This window comes from Astyanax mexicanus, chromosome 1, assembly GCF_023375975.1.
Source record: "Astyanax mexicanus isolate ESR-SI-001 chromosome 1, AstMex3_surface, whole genome shotgun sequence".
Taxonomy (NCBI): Eukaryota; Metazoa; Chordata; class Actinopteri; order Characiformes; family Acestrorhamphidae; genus Astyanax; species Astyanax mexicanus.
Window position 1 is genome coordinate 82,645,001 of NC_064408.1, and position 17,953 is coordinate 82,662,953.

At 35.2% G+C, this 17,953-nt stretch overlaps 1 protein-coding gene across 6 annotated transcripts in view; it reads left to right on the forward strand.

The window, feature by feature from the left end:
• Positions 1-1,048: 1,048 nt before the first annotated feature.
• tpd52l1 (tpd52 like 1) overlaps positions 1,049-17,953 on the forward strand; it is a 36,156-nt gene continuing 19,251 nt past the window's right edge. For 2 of the 6 annotated variants that reach the window (XM_022684906.2, XM_022684914.2), the window contains exons 1-5: positions 1,064-1,191; positions 3,453-3,494; positions 5,309-5,329; positions 15,528-15,643; positions 17,702-17,850. In XM_022684906.2, coding sequence (XP_022540627.1) covers positions 1,173-1,191; positions 3,453-3,494; positions 5,309-5,329; positions 15,528-15,643; positions 17,702-17,850 — 347 coding nt within the window. In that variant the 5' untranslated portion in view covers positions 1,064-1,172. Of the gene's footprint in view, positions 1,192-3,452; positions 3,495-5,308; positions 5,330-15,527; positions 15,644-17,701; positions 17,851-17,953 lie in introns of all 6 variants that reach the window. The other 4 variants (XM_015607410.3, XM_007255407.4, XM_015607408.3 and 1 more) reach the window with 3 other exon arrangements.

Consider the following 17,953-nt stretch of genomic DNA (forward strand, 5'->3'; position numbering starts at 1 on the left):
TTCTCCAGCCGCTTGTTTGATATCCTATTCCACCCTAAATAGCGAAGTAGTGAAATTCAAGTGTTACCTTACCTTGAATGATACATCTACCTGTTTCATTTCTAGCATGAAAAAAATGAAATCAGTAAAAAAAAACACTTTGAAGTAGGTATGGATGTGTTGGGTGATTACACGCATTCTATATAATTAACTGAACTACATTTTAACTCCTAAATCAACTTTAGAAATGATCACATTCGGCTAACAGTAAGACCCCTTAACTTGTTTCTCATGATTCTTGATCCCTCAGGGTTACAGGAGAAGGATTGGGAAATATCTGCATAACCTGTCTCAGAGTTATTCTATGATAAACAAAGACATGGTTGATATTAGATGTTAAGGCTGCATTGATCAAACATATCATAAGTGACTTATGTAAAGTACTAAAAAAACACTTTATTTCACTCTAATGGTACCCTAGTAAAACCATTTTGGTCCATTTTAATAGTTCTATGTAGAGTTTTCTAAAAGAGATTTTCCTAGAGAATCGTTTAATTATTAATTATTAAATGGTTTTTCCTTCATTAAAAAGTCACTGCAAATCTTTAGTAGTGTGTATTTAATATGATTATTTAGTTTTGTAGTGTTTATAATATAATTACTTTAGGTGCCATGCTCAGTGTTCATCACGAGTCCATCAGATTTTAATATAGAACCAATACAATTATCTTTTATCTACAAATTTTTCATGTTTTTCATGACAGAGAAGGACCGTTTAATCACACATCCTAGTCATCAAATGGTTCTTTGTGTTGTTATGTTTCTACAAATAGGCCTTTTATAACTTTTACGACAGAACATCTAAAGAACCCTTATTTAAAAGTGTACACTGTGGCTAGTGCTGTCATTTCGTTTACATTAGTTCTGCACTTGTACTGACAAGCTTTGAACAGAAGGCGGCAGCACAGACTACTGTGTGTGTTCAGAACTGCTGGAAAGGTATATTTGGCTGCTATTGGTCTTGTGTGTTTGATGTTCCTCCCACCTCTGTGGGAGGAGCTTGCACAGGGAAAACACAGGAATGTAATGGGGAACTGAGAGGATTTGAACTGGAGCTACTACACTACACTACACTCACAAACAGGTCTGCTGGACCTGCATGAGTTCAGTGAAAACAGTCCCCCACTGCAGTGATGGAGCCGAGGAATCAAGGTGAGTGACAGCTCAGATTATTCCCCTTTTATTTTACTGCTGTTTATTCAGAAGTTTATGTTCTTTATGTTAGTGATGAATTTAATTGACTGGGTCTTTTTGGGGTTTTATCCATATATATATATATATATATATATATATATATATATATATATATATATATATATATATATATATATATATATATATATATATATACATATTATGGCAGGGTGTATTCACAGTAATGGTTGTCTGAAAGCACATCTCTTTGGTACACTGTTTTTATTAGAAACACTGGTGATTTTACACTTTCACAGCTATTCTACAATAATAATATTTCTAATGTTACCAGTTTAATGTCTGATTTATCAGCCAGTGTGTGCTTGTTGTTTATTCTTTACTCTGAGCTCGTGAACTCAACTAAAGGCCAGTAAAGGGCTTGAGTTGTCTGTGGCTGGGCAGCCAGACCATGTAAACAAATTAGAGAGCTCAGCTGACTGCAGCCACTGCTAATGGTAGCTCTTCAAAGTCATGCTAGGTAGCCTGCACTTTATCTGGAAAACCATATGACTGACCTGAGGCCACCTATTTTCTGGGCCTACGTGACCACCCAAGCCAAATTAATTGAAGTCCTGTGACCACAGTTATTCCAAGTTATTCCAAGTAAATTGCTGTGGAAAGGTGAAGAGAGTGGATACCTCTAAAAGCACTTCTCAGTACTAGGGCTTGACAATCCAACTGGAAACTGAACTGAATATTGTGATGTGCTTAAGATTTATTTATATTTAAAATGATAGATGATATGATGTGGTATGATAAAAATTGAACAAAAATCATTTTAAGTCAGTTATCAGTATTTATTTGTAGCAGCATGTACACAGTATGCTGGATATACAAATAATAAATAGAGAACTGTGTATCAGAGTAGTACAGTAGTAGTTTAGTTTATTTCTGTATTGCATCTAAACAAAATTAATAGAGACTAAAAAAGAATAGGCTGATATACATCTAACTAATATAAATTTTTTATACTACACAGTGTTGCGACACAAAAGGCAAACAACCAAAAAAAAAAAATAACAATCATCAGAAATTTCACAATTCCATATGTAAAAAGATAATTCATTACACAATAAAAAATAAATAAATAAACATATGCACTCTTTGGATTAGTCCACTGGATTATATTGTTTGCAGGCTGCTCCTTTAATTATAGTTTTTTTTTTGGCATAGATTACTTTAAACTGTATATATATTTTTTGTGGTTCCCTCAGAAACCCAAATAATTTCCACACAAATACCCCGTGCATAATTCACACACATATGCTAATCTGTGAAGCAGGTGCAATACTATGATATCATCATTTTGTATTTTGTACAAAAAAGTTTCAAATATATTGATATATTAATGCTGTGTTGGCAAAAACCTATAAGCACTTATAAGTTGATTTTGTTGTTGATTTTTAGTTTACTACAATATTTAAACACACAAACTGTCCTTTAAACATTGTCAAACTTTCTTGATGAATGAAGCAATAAAAATTGTCCAAAATTACCTAAACAAAACTCTTCTTACACTGACTTCCATTTAAAATTAGGTTTTATCTCTCTCCTGTAAAGTTGCTTTTTTGGATGTAAATGTTTATTGGACGTTGCACATCAACGATATGCAACACAATATATTGCAATTCTGTAAGCTAGAAAATATATTGTGATTGTTTGAATAAAATATTAGCATAAATAGTATTAAAGCATAGTATAAATAAAAACACATATAAGATCTAAATAATGTGATTTTTTTTTACCTTTTATCCAGTCAGAACAGTGGGATCTAATGACAGAGAACACCACAGCTATCTGACACCAATGGTTTTGGAAATCAATACAGTATTGCATATAAAAAATATTGTAAATACTTTAATTCATCAATATTTTTAATATGTACAGACAGTTACATTGACTGTGATATTTTACTGACACAGAAAACTGCACTGGATTGTGTATGATATTTATGATTTCTACAACATAACTATCACAAGACTGTCCTCTCTTGAGTGTCATCTCTCTAGAAACCAAAGCATTTTTCACACAAACGACCCCATGCACTTTCTTTTTAGGAATTGAATTGCAGACAGCAGGTGTATGATATTATCTTGTATAAAGTAAAATTTGAATATACCGTTATTAATGATATATTGCTCAGCCCTACTTGGCACACGTCCACATTGTGTTCATAACCTGCTTTTCCGTTTCTCCTTCTATTTGGAATTGAACTGCAGAGCTGTATTCTAGTATTCTGACTCCAGAAGCAGGGGATTGGGGTAAGACTGTATGATGACTAGGTTAGACAAAGAAAGCTTTCACTGAAATTTGAAACCTAATATGATACATCAGTCTGAAGGCCATAGACAAGCATGCCTTCATGTCTTCCTCACTCTTAAAAACAGAGGTTCCGCACAAAGTTCTTTGAAGCGATGCGATAAAATTCTTTTTTATTTCCTAAAAAAAAAATAAAGTGCATGCATTTTTGAGAGTATTTTTTAAAGGGCCCATCATATGCATTTGGCTTGATTTAGAGAAATAGAAGCACTTCATGTGTACAATGTGTTCATTTTAAAAGTTTCAAATGTGCTTCATTTCAAAGTTCATACAGCCCTTGTATGGAAACAATGCTATAAAAAACCCTATTTTTAATGAACTGTTGTTGTGTTCTCTACTCAACCTACAGCAATTATTACCTCTCATTCTCAGTGATGTCATGGTCACCTCAAGGAGAAAATATTCAAATATGGGCCTTTAAAACATGTACATGTGATTGTAAATAATAAGGTTATTCCTTATTAATGTATTAAGTGTCTGTACCAATTAAGGACAACATATGTTGAGAAGACAATACAAGAACTGTTTGGAACTTTTATTTTTAAGAGTTCATTCCCTCTCACTAGTTGATTAGTAGCTGCTTTGTCAGACTGTTTAGTAGAATATCAGTTGTCTTATAGATTCGACTAGAAAGACAACACAAACAGACCAAAGCCTTAAGCACATGCACTTCTGTGTAAATTTACACATTCATGCTCCGCCTACAAATGTGATCTTTCAAAGCAACTGTTGCTAGGTAGGACATGCTTTACAAAACAATGGCAAATCCCTTTGATCCTAATGAGTAAACTGTAGTACACACCTCATATTTTCTTAAAAATGAAGGTGACCAAATGGTTCTTTGTGCAATGCTGTGGAAGGATGGCGTTGGTTCTTCTAAAAAACAGTTGATTGTTTTTCATCCACATACTGTAATAATTCTAGAAAGAATCCGTAAATTATGATCTCAAGTTCCTTTGACCTTTCAAAGGTTTTTAAACTCACAAATCTCTTTTTAGCAAACCAAATCTGTAAATTATTCACACTAAATTCTGACAATTTTGATAATTGCTATTTAATGCTGTATATTAAATTTACACCAATCAGGACTGTTTTTGTAATAGTTCCAAACAGCAAAGAAAAACTGTTGCCATTGCAAATGTTAGCTTGAATACCTGTCAAAATGTTTTCCGGCGGTTGGAGTAGCCTAGTCTGCCTTCTATGTGGTAGACCATTATTTCCAGCCAAGTCCACTACATTAATTCAAATAAAGTAATTGGGCAGGACTCCTAATCCTGCATCCAACTACCTGCCACTCTGAATAAGAACGTCAACCAGTTATGCTAAATGGTAATGTAAAATACATAAAAAATATGTTTCCTATGCTGATGATAGTAAATTTTCGCACACATACAAAATGAATAAATATCATGTGAAGCTAATTTCGAACTATAAACTGTGGTATTTGCAACAGTTATGATATAGCTATTATGAACAGATCACAACTGTGGGTGAAGCACAGATCAACAAAGTCATATTACTCTTGTGAAAATACTGCATGAGGTATGAAGCGCTGACATGTCATCTGTAGACTGATACAGAGTTTGAACAAAGTGGTGACTGTACTGCTTGTTCTGCACATTTGCATGATGTGTGACGCAGGCATGAGTGTTAACTGTGTTTGAGCATGTGACAAGTTAAGTCCATGCTTGTCTTACATGTATTCTGCAGTTTATTTTGTGCTTTTTGCTTTTTTTTTTTTGCAAACCAAATGAAGAAGGAGGACATCTCAGAGCAGGTAGGTGATACTGGCGGGTGATTTAAATGAAAATGTTATAACAATGTTATAATTGTTTCCCTTACTGAAAAATAACACTATGATTTTACAATAAACCATAATAATAATAATAATAATAATAATAATAATAATAATAATGACAACAAAAAAACACGTAAACTTAAAAAAATAAAAACATGTAAACTAATAACACCCAATAATAATATTGAATATAATAATATAAATAACACAAACACACATGTACATACTACTAATTCTATTATTAATACGCAATACTTGTAGTATTACGTATTAATAATAGCAATAGTAGTATTATACTACTAACGCTATTATTAATATGCAATACTACTATTACTACTATTGCTATTATTAATAGTAGTAGTAAGAATAGTTTTATTCATGTTCTAAACTATAATTAATTGTAAAAGTGTATAATTATAAAAACAAACTCAGTGAGACAGTTTATTGCATATGCTGTCATGCTCAAGTAGCATATTCATATTTCTGCCCATGCACCACATGCACATTGCGGGGAAAATCTAACACATAGTGCAACGATTTAACCATATCCACAAAATGATAACACACACACACTCACACACACACACTCACACTGTGGTCTTCACTTCCATACAGCTATCGGGGTCATGGCATTCTCCTCTAGTAAAAATAATAATCTGCACTGATTGCATTCCCGTATCAATAATACACTCCAGCATGATTGATAGTGACACCTTTCTGATCACATCACCCGCTGATCATAGATCAGCCCCGACTCGTGGCTCTGTGCAGTAGCCCAATAGTGGCGAGGCATCAGGCCACGTTAAATCCAGTCCGATAAGCCCTACTGAAATCCCCCCGATTACTCCAGCTTCAGCAGAGATTATGCAATGCTCTGGCGAAACCCTGCTCTCGAACCTCCACTTCCTCATACCATGCTGTCAAAGGCCTGATTGTGCTGGTCTCATCTACATAGTGTTTATGAAGACTGTTACTTATTTTAACATTGCCTACAGCTGTAGGCTGAACAGTATAATGAGTTCTCTTAATATCTTAGTTGAGGCACATAAAGACATTTTTTTCTAGATAAGCAAAGAAGCAAGTGTGAATTAATGATGTGGCTTTTATGCATTAACATGTATCTATCGTCATACTTATGTCATATACATGCCATGGTAACATATGTGTCACAGACCATTTTAAAGACGTGTAAATTTACACTTACAGCACTTTCTCAGTCATTTTAACTCCTAGATGACATATACTGAACTTCCTGAGAGCATCACAATCATCAGGACAGTGTGAATGGGTGTGATCATCTGACCTCATTAACAGAATGTAGGATTGCTGGGTTAGTGCTGGAGATAAAACTAGTTTCTTTCATTTAACTAGTTCTGATCTGTTTTTTTTTTTTTTTTTTAGAACAAAATGTTAAACTATACATTATGAAATTGTTGTTGTGTTATTTGTGTTACATTAGGATGTTAACCTTAAAATACTGACATCTATTTTAATATTTACAAATATTTTAATCTTGTGCCCACAATAAAAAATACAATAAATTACAGACTTTATCTGATTTATTATTTTACTTTTGGGTTAAAATCCTGCGTACATGAGAATCATGGGTCTGGGCTCTTATGGGTTAATATTATGCAAACATGTAAATCATGGGTCTGGGCTCTTAGGGGTAATATCATGCCTAAATTGTAACAGATGTATGAAATTGTAACTAGTGCCAGTGCATCATAGTTACTAGAAATGTTACAAATGAACAAAAAATTAAATATAATTCAATGCAGCGGTGTCTCAAATGTTTCAGTGCAGCAAAAATAGTGTCTGAAAATTTAGAAGTGCAATATATGAAACCCCATCTGTTTTTTTTTATGTCGTCCTGATGTAATGTGATAGCCTATAGCTAATCCAATACTCCAAACTAACACACAAACCACAATATGATATAATGCGTCTCAAGCAAAGCTATACCTTGGAGAACAAGTGTTGTTCCATTTGTATTAATTTCAATGCAGATGTGCAGGGAGTGTAGTCTAATTAGAACCAAAACAGATTGATGAATGTGATAATGACATTACTTTCTTTGGTAACACTTTATAATAATCAAAAAGCAAATAAAGTATTAAAACTGCTGATTTTTTACTTTTATTTGATTTTTGTTTTTTACTCTGCATGTGAAGAGTGGCTTTATTAAGAGCAGTCCTGTACAACACTGAACACCAAGCAGGGCTCACAACACAGGCAGATTAGAGCAACACAGGTTCATCCAAAACCTCAAAAGCAATAGAAAAAACATTGATCAGTCACAGGAAATCAGAACAAGAGGACCACAGGACTTGTATTGGAGCCTGTATTAGTGATTTCTTAATGCCTGAATGGGTTCTAGACAGTCTGTAGGTCTGTGTAATTAGCCTGAAATACCATTAGGAAATTGTTAATTCCAGTTGGTGAGGCAAGTAATTGTATTTTAAGCTGAATTTATGTAGATTGATCATGATACTGAGTTCTTTAAACCAAGGGTGTTAAACTGTGGTGTGGCTGCAGATTTTCGTTCAGGTCAAGCAGAAGCACATGTGATCATGACTGACCAAAGGATTAAGCACAGGGGTTTTGCTGCTAACTGATAAAATGGAAACCTGCATGGGAAAATATAAACATAAAACACACATTCTGATTCTACAAATGATAAAAGCATTTAAATTAGCCACATGGCTGACAAAAACATGTTGCTCAACACAATTTAACCATTTAAACACTTTTCCCCCTCTGCACTTAAAAAGACACTAAAAACTGTTGGTGCTGATCATTAAAACTATGTTCCATTTTGGTTGAAAGTGAAAGGTAAATATTGTTGTTTTCAAGGCTCCTTAAAAAGATATGTATGTGAGGACTGGTCGTAAGTTGTAAGGGTTGTAAGTTAATGTTGAAAAGAGTGGTTAAAAAAAACATTTGTAAACCACTTGACAACCATATGTTTTTAACTTTCACTTTCACCAAAATGTAGTTTTAACAAAAAGCTCTGACAAGTATAGTAACCAAGAAGAGTATTATAACATAAAAATGTTACCAATCATTTGATGAAGCTCCTCATCATTAAGTGAATCTTGAGGTCAAGCTGATCTTATAAGAAGGCCAAGATGCTTCCATTTTGTCTTTTGCTCTGCAACCTGCTTGCAATATAATATTTTGACTGCTTTCTGCAATAACTTTGCACTTTGAAACTTTGAAATGCAATAACAAAACTCATTGAATACTTTAGTGCTTCCACAAGTGTGATTCTTAAAAATCACTTCAACTTCATCTATATCACACTTAGTTCTGACCCTGCAATGTGATTGGCTGAGAGGCGTTCTATGAGTGGCGTTATCAGCCGGTAATGCACTATAACCGAAGCTCTCCATGTATTACTCCGCCACATACAGGTAACAAAGCAACGATGCAGCACTTACAAACCAAACCGTGCAGTTACAAACAGAGCAGCAATGGAACTATTTTAATTCACAAAGTTTTATAACCAAAGAGATTGTATTTTCTAGTCTTCTTACACTCAAAATCTTAATGGAACTGTGGTATAATCGCAATAATACACTCAAGGTTCATGCTTTATTGTGTAATATTGACACTGCTGTGCAAATATTACACGTTATAGCACTACCTCTCGTGTATTATTGCTAAACTCAAGTCACTCTTTTGATAGAGCACTTGTACATTTACTGTCTCAAAGACGACTTTAGCCACAGTCGCAATTTGTCTTGAAGAAAGATGGAATTTAACTTCTGCCCATCCTCACATGCATCCTCACATGCTCTCATGGTGGACAGACTTGGCTACAGCCCCTAGGGAACAGAGAGAGTTAAGGGCATTGATCAGGAACCCAGCAGTGGCAGCTTAGTAAAAAGGGGTTTTGAACCTCCACTGCCCAATTCACACTCTTCTGTATGCAACATATTATTGTGAAACAGTTGTGAAATAAGAACTGGAATATGATTGTCAGCTTGAATAATTATGACCAACTCAAATAACACTGATAAGGCAAAATGTACCATATACTCTATTACACACATATACACAATACCATAAAATGTAGCCATGTATTTCATATTTTGTCCATATCAGTCACTTTGTTTAGATTAAATTTAAGGCACTGAGTGTCTGTTATGTTTGATGAGCTTACAGCCTCCTCCACACATTGACGCTTCTCACAGCAGACAGTAAAATGATAGTTTTGGACAGTTTGTTGTGTCTCTTATGTAGACAATAAGCACTTTTAGAGAACCTCAGACCAGAGAAGCCCAGAGCACAGCACTTCGCCTCACTGACCCAGACTGCTAAATGACTGTGACTGAATGCATTCTCATGGAACAGAAATAGAAATGAAATGCAGAACAAAATAAAACTGTAGTAGCAGAAGTAACCATAACCGTTACATACAAAGGTACTCTCTTTTTCAGTGACTGAAATCCTTGTCAACTAGCCTTTGTTTGTGTAAATACTGTGGCTACATGGAAAAATGAAACTGAATTCTGTAGTGTACCGGAACTGTTGGAGAAAGCAGTGGCGTAGACCGTTAAAAACGTGTTGTAAAGCTATATTCAACGTCATGCTTATATTAGGAACTTTGAGATTACACTGAGTAGTTGGCAACAGTCTACTGAGTACCTGGCAACAGAATACCACTCAAACCCACCTCAAACAAACCAAAAAGCTTTGATTAAACTAAAGAGGCTTTAACAGTGAAGTACAGTAGAGTCCAAGTAGTGGGTGTTGTTACATAATGGCATTTAACTTGACCAGCAGAATCATGGGGTGGATGGGTCATTGGGGGTATTGTACACAGGACAAAACATTTTACTTATGTAGAGTACCAGGGGTGGTTAATAGGGGCTGGAGTCCAGCAACGTTTGCTGACTTCCCTTTTTTAAGGTTATGTTCAAACTGCCACTCCATATTTCATTTTTGGCATATCTAATAAAGACAAGACAAGACAACCATATAAACCGTTCTTGTGTTGGAATTACTGAGCACACACTTAGTCTCATACAGTGAGCACACATGCCTGGAGTGGTGGGCATCAGGGTAGAAGTTGGGTTAAAGTTTGTGCTCAGAGGCCCAACAGTGGCAGCCCACAACCCTGGGTACTCTATTGGTGGGATTTATATCATAATTGGTCTCTTCTTGTTCTCAGTAGACCTACTACTGCGCTCTGTGGGTGGGATTTATATCCTGGTTCGTCTGTTCTTGTGTTCAGTAGACCTATCAATGCACTCTGAGGGTGGGATTTACAATTGTTTGCTCTCTTTGCAAGTGTTTAGTGTAGTTCTGCAGGTCAGTGACTGAGGGTTGGAACTAAGGGTATATAAAATCCAGTATCTATGCCTGTATACCCTGTGTTTGCCTGACAAACAGTGACCTCATCAAATTCAAACTGACAGAAGTGTGGGGATCTAAGAAAAGCGTGACAGGTTAGTTATTGATTACCACCTCATTACCACATCAACCTATGCATCTAGCGCATGAATTACATACATTAATCCTGTGTGTTACTCCCATTGGAGACATGAAACAAGTATCAAAACCACCAGAGCTCACAAACCAATCACTGAATTCAACTCTGGAACATGTGTTTAGGCCCAATCCTTACTTCCTTATTCCGTTTCATAATGCAAACCGCATCATGTATAGTAGTAACTCAGTAATAACCTTTGCAAATCAGTAAAGTCTCCTGCATTAAGTGTCTCAGCCATACTGATCTTCCAACTGAGATGCAGTTCTTTTGGCTTTAAGAAAAAGCTTGTCTGAGAGAATCTCCTTTACCCCCTGATTGTGTTATACAGTGAAAGTGCATCACAAGCCTCATACCACACTACTCTAATCAGTTCAGCTCACATAATCAGTGACCAGAAGTCCGAGATGTGACTCTACTTTCCGTTGGCTTCTGCAAAAGAACGTCCATTTACATCACACAGGGCAATGACCTTTTACAAAGTCTTCCTTCTATATATATGACAAAGACTATCAGCTTTTGATCTAAAATGTCTGATATATTATCTTAAAAATCTAAACTTATATAGTTTTTTGGCTGAGCATGTATGATTACATTAATGAAACTCGAAGGCAGCTTATTTTAATTTAACACATATTCCTCATAGGTTCCTCATGTTTTAGTGCTGTTCCTAAAATCAGTTGTACAGTTTATGTTGATCTTATTAAAAACAGTGAGTAAGGTTTCCTAAGGTTTCAGAAGGCTGAAATTGCTTACATTTTTTGTTGGATTTTTACTCCCCTCCCCTCCCTTGTTTAGTTAATTCCCACCTGTAGGCTAAATCACATGTTTCTCACTGGTTGGGGAGGGGTTAGGGCTGAGTGCTACTGAAAATTAAAGAGATTTGAACTCATGATCTGCTGTTAATCTGGCACTCAGAAAATTTTGCCTCTTAGAAGCTATAAAATTGCAGATTGGAGGGTATAAAACATATTAAAATGTTAGAGAACTAATAGAAAAAGGGATTTAAATAAGTTTTTAACTGTAGTATATGTAGTCTAGGGTGGCAAAATGACAAAAAATTATGATTTTGAATAATAAACGTGATATCACAATGACAGTCTTTAGACCATATAATCTGGTGCACCTTATGTATTAATTTTACCAGTCAGGTTGTAAGAAGCAGTAAAGCCACTCTGCTGAAGTACAGTGTTATCAGTTAAGTGCACAAGCATTAGTCGCTAACTGCTATTTCCCCATTAAGAGGTGAGTATTATCGGTAGCCTGTAGCCTGCTGATAGCACTGCTGGAGCATCATTAGCATTACCCGATAAAAGCGCTAGCTCTTTTGCTGTTTAGAGGTGAGTATATCAGACTGTAGCCTGCATGCTTACAGTGTTAAAACAAGCTACGTGGGATGAACCGCTATCTAATATCGCCCTGGCTTACCGAAAAACTCAGATTTCCTCAGTGTAGCACTGTCGGAACATTAGCGGAGCATTAGCATTAGCGGCTAACCTAGTACTGGAGAAATTCGGGAATCTAAGCTAACTGTAAATAAATTGAAGCGCTTTACTCACCCAAATAAACAGTTTTCAGGAGAGAAATCTGTGTAGATTAATATCCAGCACTCGTTTGACTTTAAAATAAAGTTTTTTTCAGTACAGTTTTGTTTACTTAACTTAGCTTAGCTTTAGTTAGCTAACCTTTTAAAAAATGTGGTATACTGTAGCAGTCTTTTTTACCTTTCTTTTCTTTTATTGTTTTTAGCTACGGCTTAATTATATTTTAATGTATAATGTGTTATGTTTTATTTATTTATTAGTTGTTACCTTTCGATTTTTTTTTTTTACCTTTGTGTTATGACCCAGTCTAGGGTCAGGCCATAACAAAAAATGAGAGTGGGCTCTCTCCCCAGACCCTCTGCCAGACACAACACCAGACACTGAAAATGAATTAAAACAGGATGAATTTATTGATGAAAATAAGGGTATATGACTTCAGGAGTGAGCATAGGCCAAAATAACAAATAAACCAACTAACAAAGAAAACTAACTGAACCTGCAAAATAAAGAAAACAAAATACACAAACTACCCTGACTCCCTTACTTTACCCAAAGAATAATGTATATTGAAGCAAAACTAAAGCAAACACAAAATACAAAATGGAGATGCCGCGTTGGTCTGAGCAGGAAGGTGTTCCAGGTCAGGAAAGGGGAGGAGCCCTAAACGTCTCTCCCAGGTCAGGATTTCTCTTGTCCTTTCATAGAGTGTGCCCCTGGTGGCCAGTCATGGTCCTGCAACAAAAAACTAAACACAAACAACACAGAGGGCACACAAGAAAAAAAAAAAAACAATACGACCAGGGGTCGTAACATTTGATTGATTACCTTACCTTACCTTGATTTTGATTGATTCCTAGAATTCCTACTTTTAAACTTTTACTTTTATTTTTGTGTTTCATATCTTATTGTATAACATCGTATATATCTTATTGAAATGCCGGATCTTTTTTCTTTGACAATACCTTCTCTAGGTATTGGCTAGGCTACATGGTACATGAGGGCCACCCTCAATGTTCAAATAAACATTGATTGTTTGATTACTTGAATAAAATGGATATCTAAAATATGCTTAGAAGAAGCATATTTGTATATGCTTTTATTATCATGATGATAATAAAATATTATCCTGTTGTCCACTTCTAGTATGTGTAGATGTATTTTATGTTTTCGGTACATATATAATGAGGCCATAATAAAGGATTTAATGTTGGCCTAAAATCCTAGTTACTAAAACTTTTTTTAAATAACTTTTATATCCTGGAATCCTAAATGATTCTATGAAATAGCATTTTATAATGAAGTAAATTTAAAATAATCTATCAAAAGTATATACTCGCTAGCTTTTCCCAGAATGTTCTGTTTGTAAATGCTACTTGTGTGAGTGCAGTGTATAGAAAATGGGTGCTCCCCAGTGTCCAACCTCACTAGAATGCATCTCTTCAATGCTCATGAAGACCATGCTAATTATGTGATGAGTGGAATCAGGTGTGTTTAATGAGGCACAGCACAGGGCAGTGGCCACACAGCTACATTAATCTCCCATTTAAAGCTCACAGCTCTGGATATGTTCCTCTTTTCACTCACTCTGCAGCTCTTATGTTCCTCAGATTTGAATCAGAGGAGAGCTGCTGTTAATGAGCTGCTGTTGTGTTTCTGGTTGAACAGGGATTCTCACAGGCCCCTGTCCTGCTCGGCTCTTTAGTAAATCAAGTTTATATCTGATAAGGCCTGTGATAGAATTACACAAACTCTCTGGATCAGTGGAGAATATGATGCGTTTCTCTTCCTGTTCTGAGACTTCCCGTATGCTGCTTACATTTCTTTCCTGTAAATGTTCAGCTGCAGTACCTGCGGTAGGTGCTGCAAGTGTCTGCGGCAGTTTGCGCATAACCAGTCATTATAGGTATAAAAATAAAGCCTTAAATCATGAGTGTGAAGATATAATTACATCCAGCTATTCACTGAAACATTCGTCTGTGAACATTTGGTGATGCTGTCACATTGATGGACGTACATAGCCATTCAATGTAACTGCTGCTAGGAGATTCTGTGGGGGCACTTTTTCTTTTGAATGAGATGTTTTCCACAAAAAATAACAATAAAAAAAGAAATATTTTACAATTTACTGTAGCCCTGGCCCATACAAGAAGGGGTGTCTGGTCACTTAGTATTTTTGTACAGGGTACTTGTATTTGTATTTTTTTTTTGTATTATTTTTTTATTTCAATTTTGCAAGTGTACAAATAAAAAAATAAAAAGAAACATATCAGTTGTTACACAATGTAGTGACAGTCGAAAAAACAAAGGCATATACATTTTTTCAGATTTTTGCTTGTTTACCACCTTGTTTTAAATTAATTAATTAATCTTATTTTTGTAATAAGACCCTGTGGTTCTGTTTAAAGGGCCTATATCCCACATTTGTCTTGCATATATCTTAAATGATTCAAATAATAAAGAACCTTCAAAATATTTGTTTTTATTACTGTGTGCCTTTTAAAAGCGATAAGCTTTGTTCTGATTGGCTGTCTAATATTGTGCCTCCTTTAAGAAGCAATCCAGGCTGAAACACTACTACTGTCAGTGTAATGTATCTGGGGTAGGATGCAAGTGCATGTTGGTTTTATTAGTAGCCATATTGAAATCAGACAAAAAAACAATAACTCTAAGACTATGAGACAAACAACAAAGGACTAGGTTGAAAAAAAAATGACTTACAAACATAAGTCAAACCAACAAACAAAATAAAAGATAACAAACCAATAACACAGACCAAACAAATGTATACACAGACACAGTCAAGGGACACCTGGAGAAGGTAATGAGGGGGTGGTTTTACAAACGAGACTGGTAGGAACACTAATGACAGGGCGGGGCTTGGGTGGAGAGAAAAGAGAAACAGGGACATATGCTACAAAGTGCATGGCAGGGAACACGTGCAGCCTAGGAAAGAAACAAGCAAGAACTCAAGTCAAGAAAGTTTATTGCTACCAATGTCTTCAGAAAAAATTAAGAGGAAGGAAAAAATATATATAACTCCCAGTTTGCCGTTATCAAATACAGTAACATGGGTTTGATCTAATCAGACTGTGTGGCTAAATGTAAATGTTGTATAAATATGTTTTATTTTACACAGGCCTCTTGGAGAAGGAGCCCCTGCAGGAAGTGGACGAGGAAATGGTGTCAGAGGTGGACCTGAACAACACCATAACAGAGGAAGAGAAAGAGGAAATGCACAATGAGCTGACTAAGGTATTTTCTTACACTATTTCTACAGCAATCATTGTATATTTTACTATAATTAGTTTACTGGTGACTTAGGATCTGAGGGCTGGAGAGTAAGTGTAAATTCAGAGCTGAAGCAGCTTCGCTGTGGGGAAAGGAGGAAAGTTTCATGTAAATCCTTGTAGTACAGCAGATAAAGCTTTTTTGCATGACTCAGCTATGATGTGCTTCCTGCTGTCTCGTTTCCTTGTTATCTACAAAGTGCTGGATATAATGCACTCTCTCAGAACTGTCTCAGAATTCATCAGACTAGGTTAGGTCTCTTTTTCTGTCCTGCTGCTCCCTTAACAATGCAGTCAGTGCATTAGGTCATATAAGGGTAATGTTATGCTACAACAACTGCTCTATTTTTCACACCTCACTTCTACAGGGTCTACTGCCAGTCTGATCAGATACTCTGTATTTTCATAAATAATTCAGACACACAATAATTTAAACACTATTTTATAATATTTTGTACTTAATATTTTGTATGTAATATTTTATATATATATATATATATATATAGTGTGTATATATATATATATATATATATATATATATATATATATATATATATATATATATATATATATATATATATAGTATATAAAAAATATATGTAAGTATTTTTGGTTCACACTTTCTCAGCAGCTGCTCTATAGTGTGTTTTATGTGGTCCATTATAGATCCATCGTAGATGCTCATTTAACTGCATGTATATTAAATGCAACTTTAATTAAAGGTGAAAGTAAATAATTATTTAATAAATGTAACCATACATCCAACTTTAACCTTAGGCTAGAGTTAGATTTAAGGTTTAGGTTAAGGGTTGGGTTAGGGCTGGGTTTCATGGTTAAGTTCAGTTGAATGTTAGTTGAGCAGGTTGAACGCATCTATAATGGACCATCCAAATAATGCGTTACCCATTTTTTTCAGCCTAAACTGAAAGTAAATACTAAACATTTTGCAGGTATTGTATATATATACATATATTTTTAATTTAATTTTTTTTTTTTTTTTTTTTTACTATTCTGCTGTTTTTGGCTAAATAATATTTTTGATAGCTGAATATTTAGTATATCCTTATATACTTGATGAATTTACTTATTTGTAATTAATAAGATAAGATTTGTGGTTTATTTTTGTGAGTATGCAAGCTTAATGTTAAATAATTGCATATTCACTCAGGAAAAAACATAGTGCATCCAACCAAAATGGGCATTGTGTGAATAGTTAATATATTGGTTTAAAACATGGTAGTAGAAAGAAAACTATGATTCTGAGGCTGATCCATTTTATTAATACCAGCAAGGGCTGAAATCTGATAGCAGATTTGAATTGGTGAGAATAAAACAAGAAAACAACCAGTAGATTCATGCACATGTGGAGGTTAAAATGGAGCAGTCTAGTCACTTTTTTTTTAATGTGACATTCATATTACATTCACTCTTAACTGTTTTTACATGCAGTATACATTTTGTTTGCGATAGAAATTTCTCTAATGTGCACACAGTGGCTGCTCCTTTCTATCAGCCTTTAACACACTGTGTTGCTGATGTTGGTTTTAGACCAGAAACAGCACACAGCACAGATGACAAAGCTAAATGTTTCAGTGGATTTAAAAATTTTCAACAAGTCATCAGTTGCAATTAAAAACCATGGTAGGAATGTATTTTGAGCTGGGCTCTGTTGTTGCGTCACACACTATAAACAGCAGAAAAATACCCTCAATCTATGCTAGAAGTAGAATAAGTGTACCTAATATAAAACAGATTCTAATTATACTAATTATTTTGTGGCACTTGTGTATCGCACACAGCGGTGCTCCTTTTTTGTTTTACACACTATGCTGTGTCACTGCTATATTGAGAGTGGATTCACCACCCCCAAAATATTGAACCAAGAGCACCTGTGATCTTAACTGTGCATCATCAGATAAACTACAGTTTCGAGCTTTACACCAGCAAGGTGAAGCAAGGTGTTTCTAATAAAGTGGCCAGTAAGTGACATGCAGGAAAAATAACATGCGTTTTTTTTTGTCAGTTAGAGGAAGAAATTACTACCCTGAGGCAAGTGCTGTCCTCCAAAGAGAAGCGTCACTCAGAGCTAAAGCAGAGGTTGGGGATCACACCGCTGAGTGAGCTCAGACACAACCTGAGCAGAGGCTGGAATGACATGCAGACAAGCACAGCGTGAGTACACAACCCAACACAAATACACTCCAAGAAAATTCATGCCAAGGTATCACTTGCATATGTGGTAAATCCTCATCCATCTCCCAAAGCCAATAGAGTT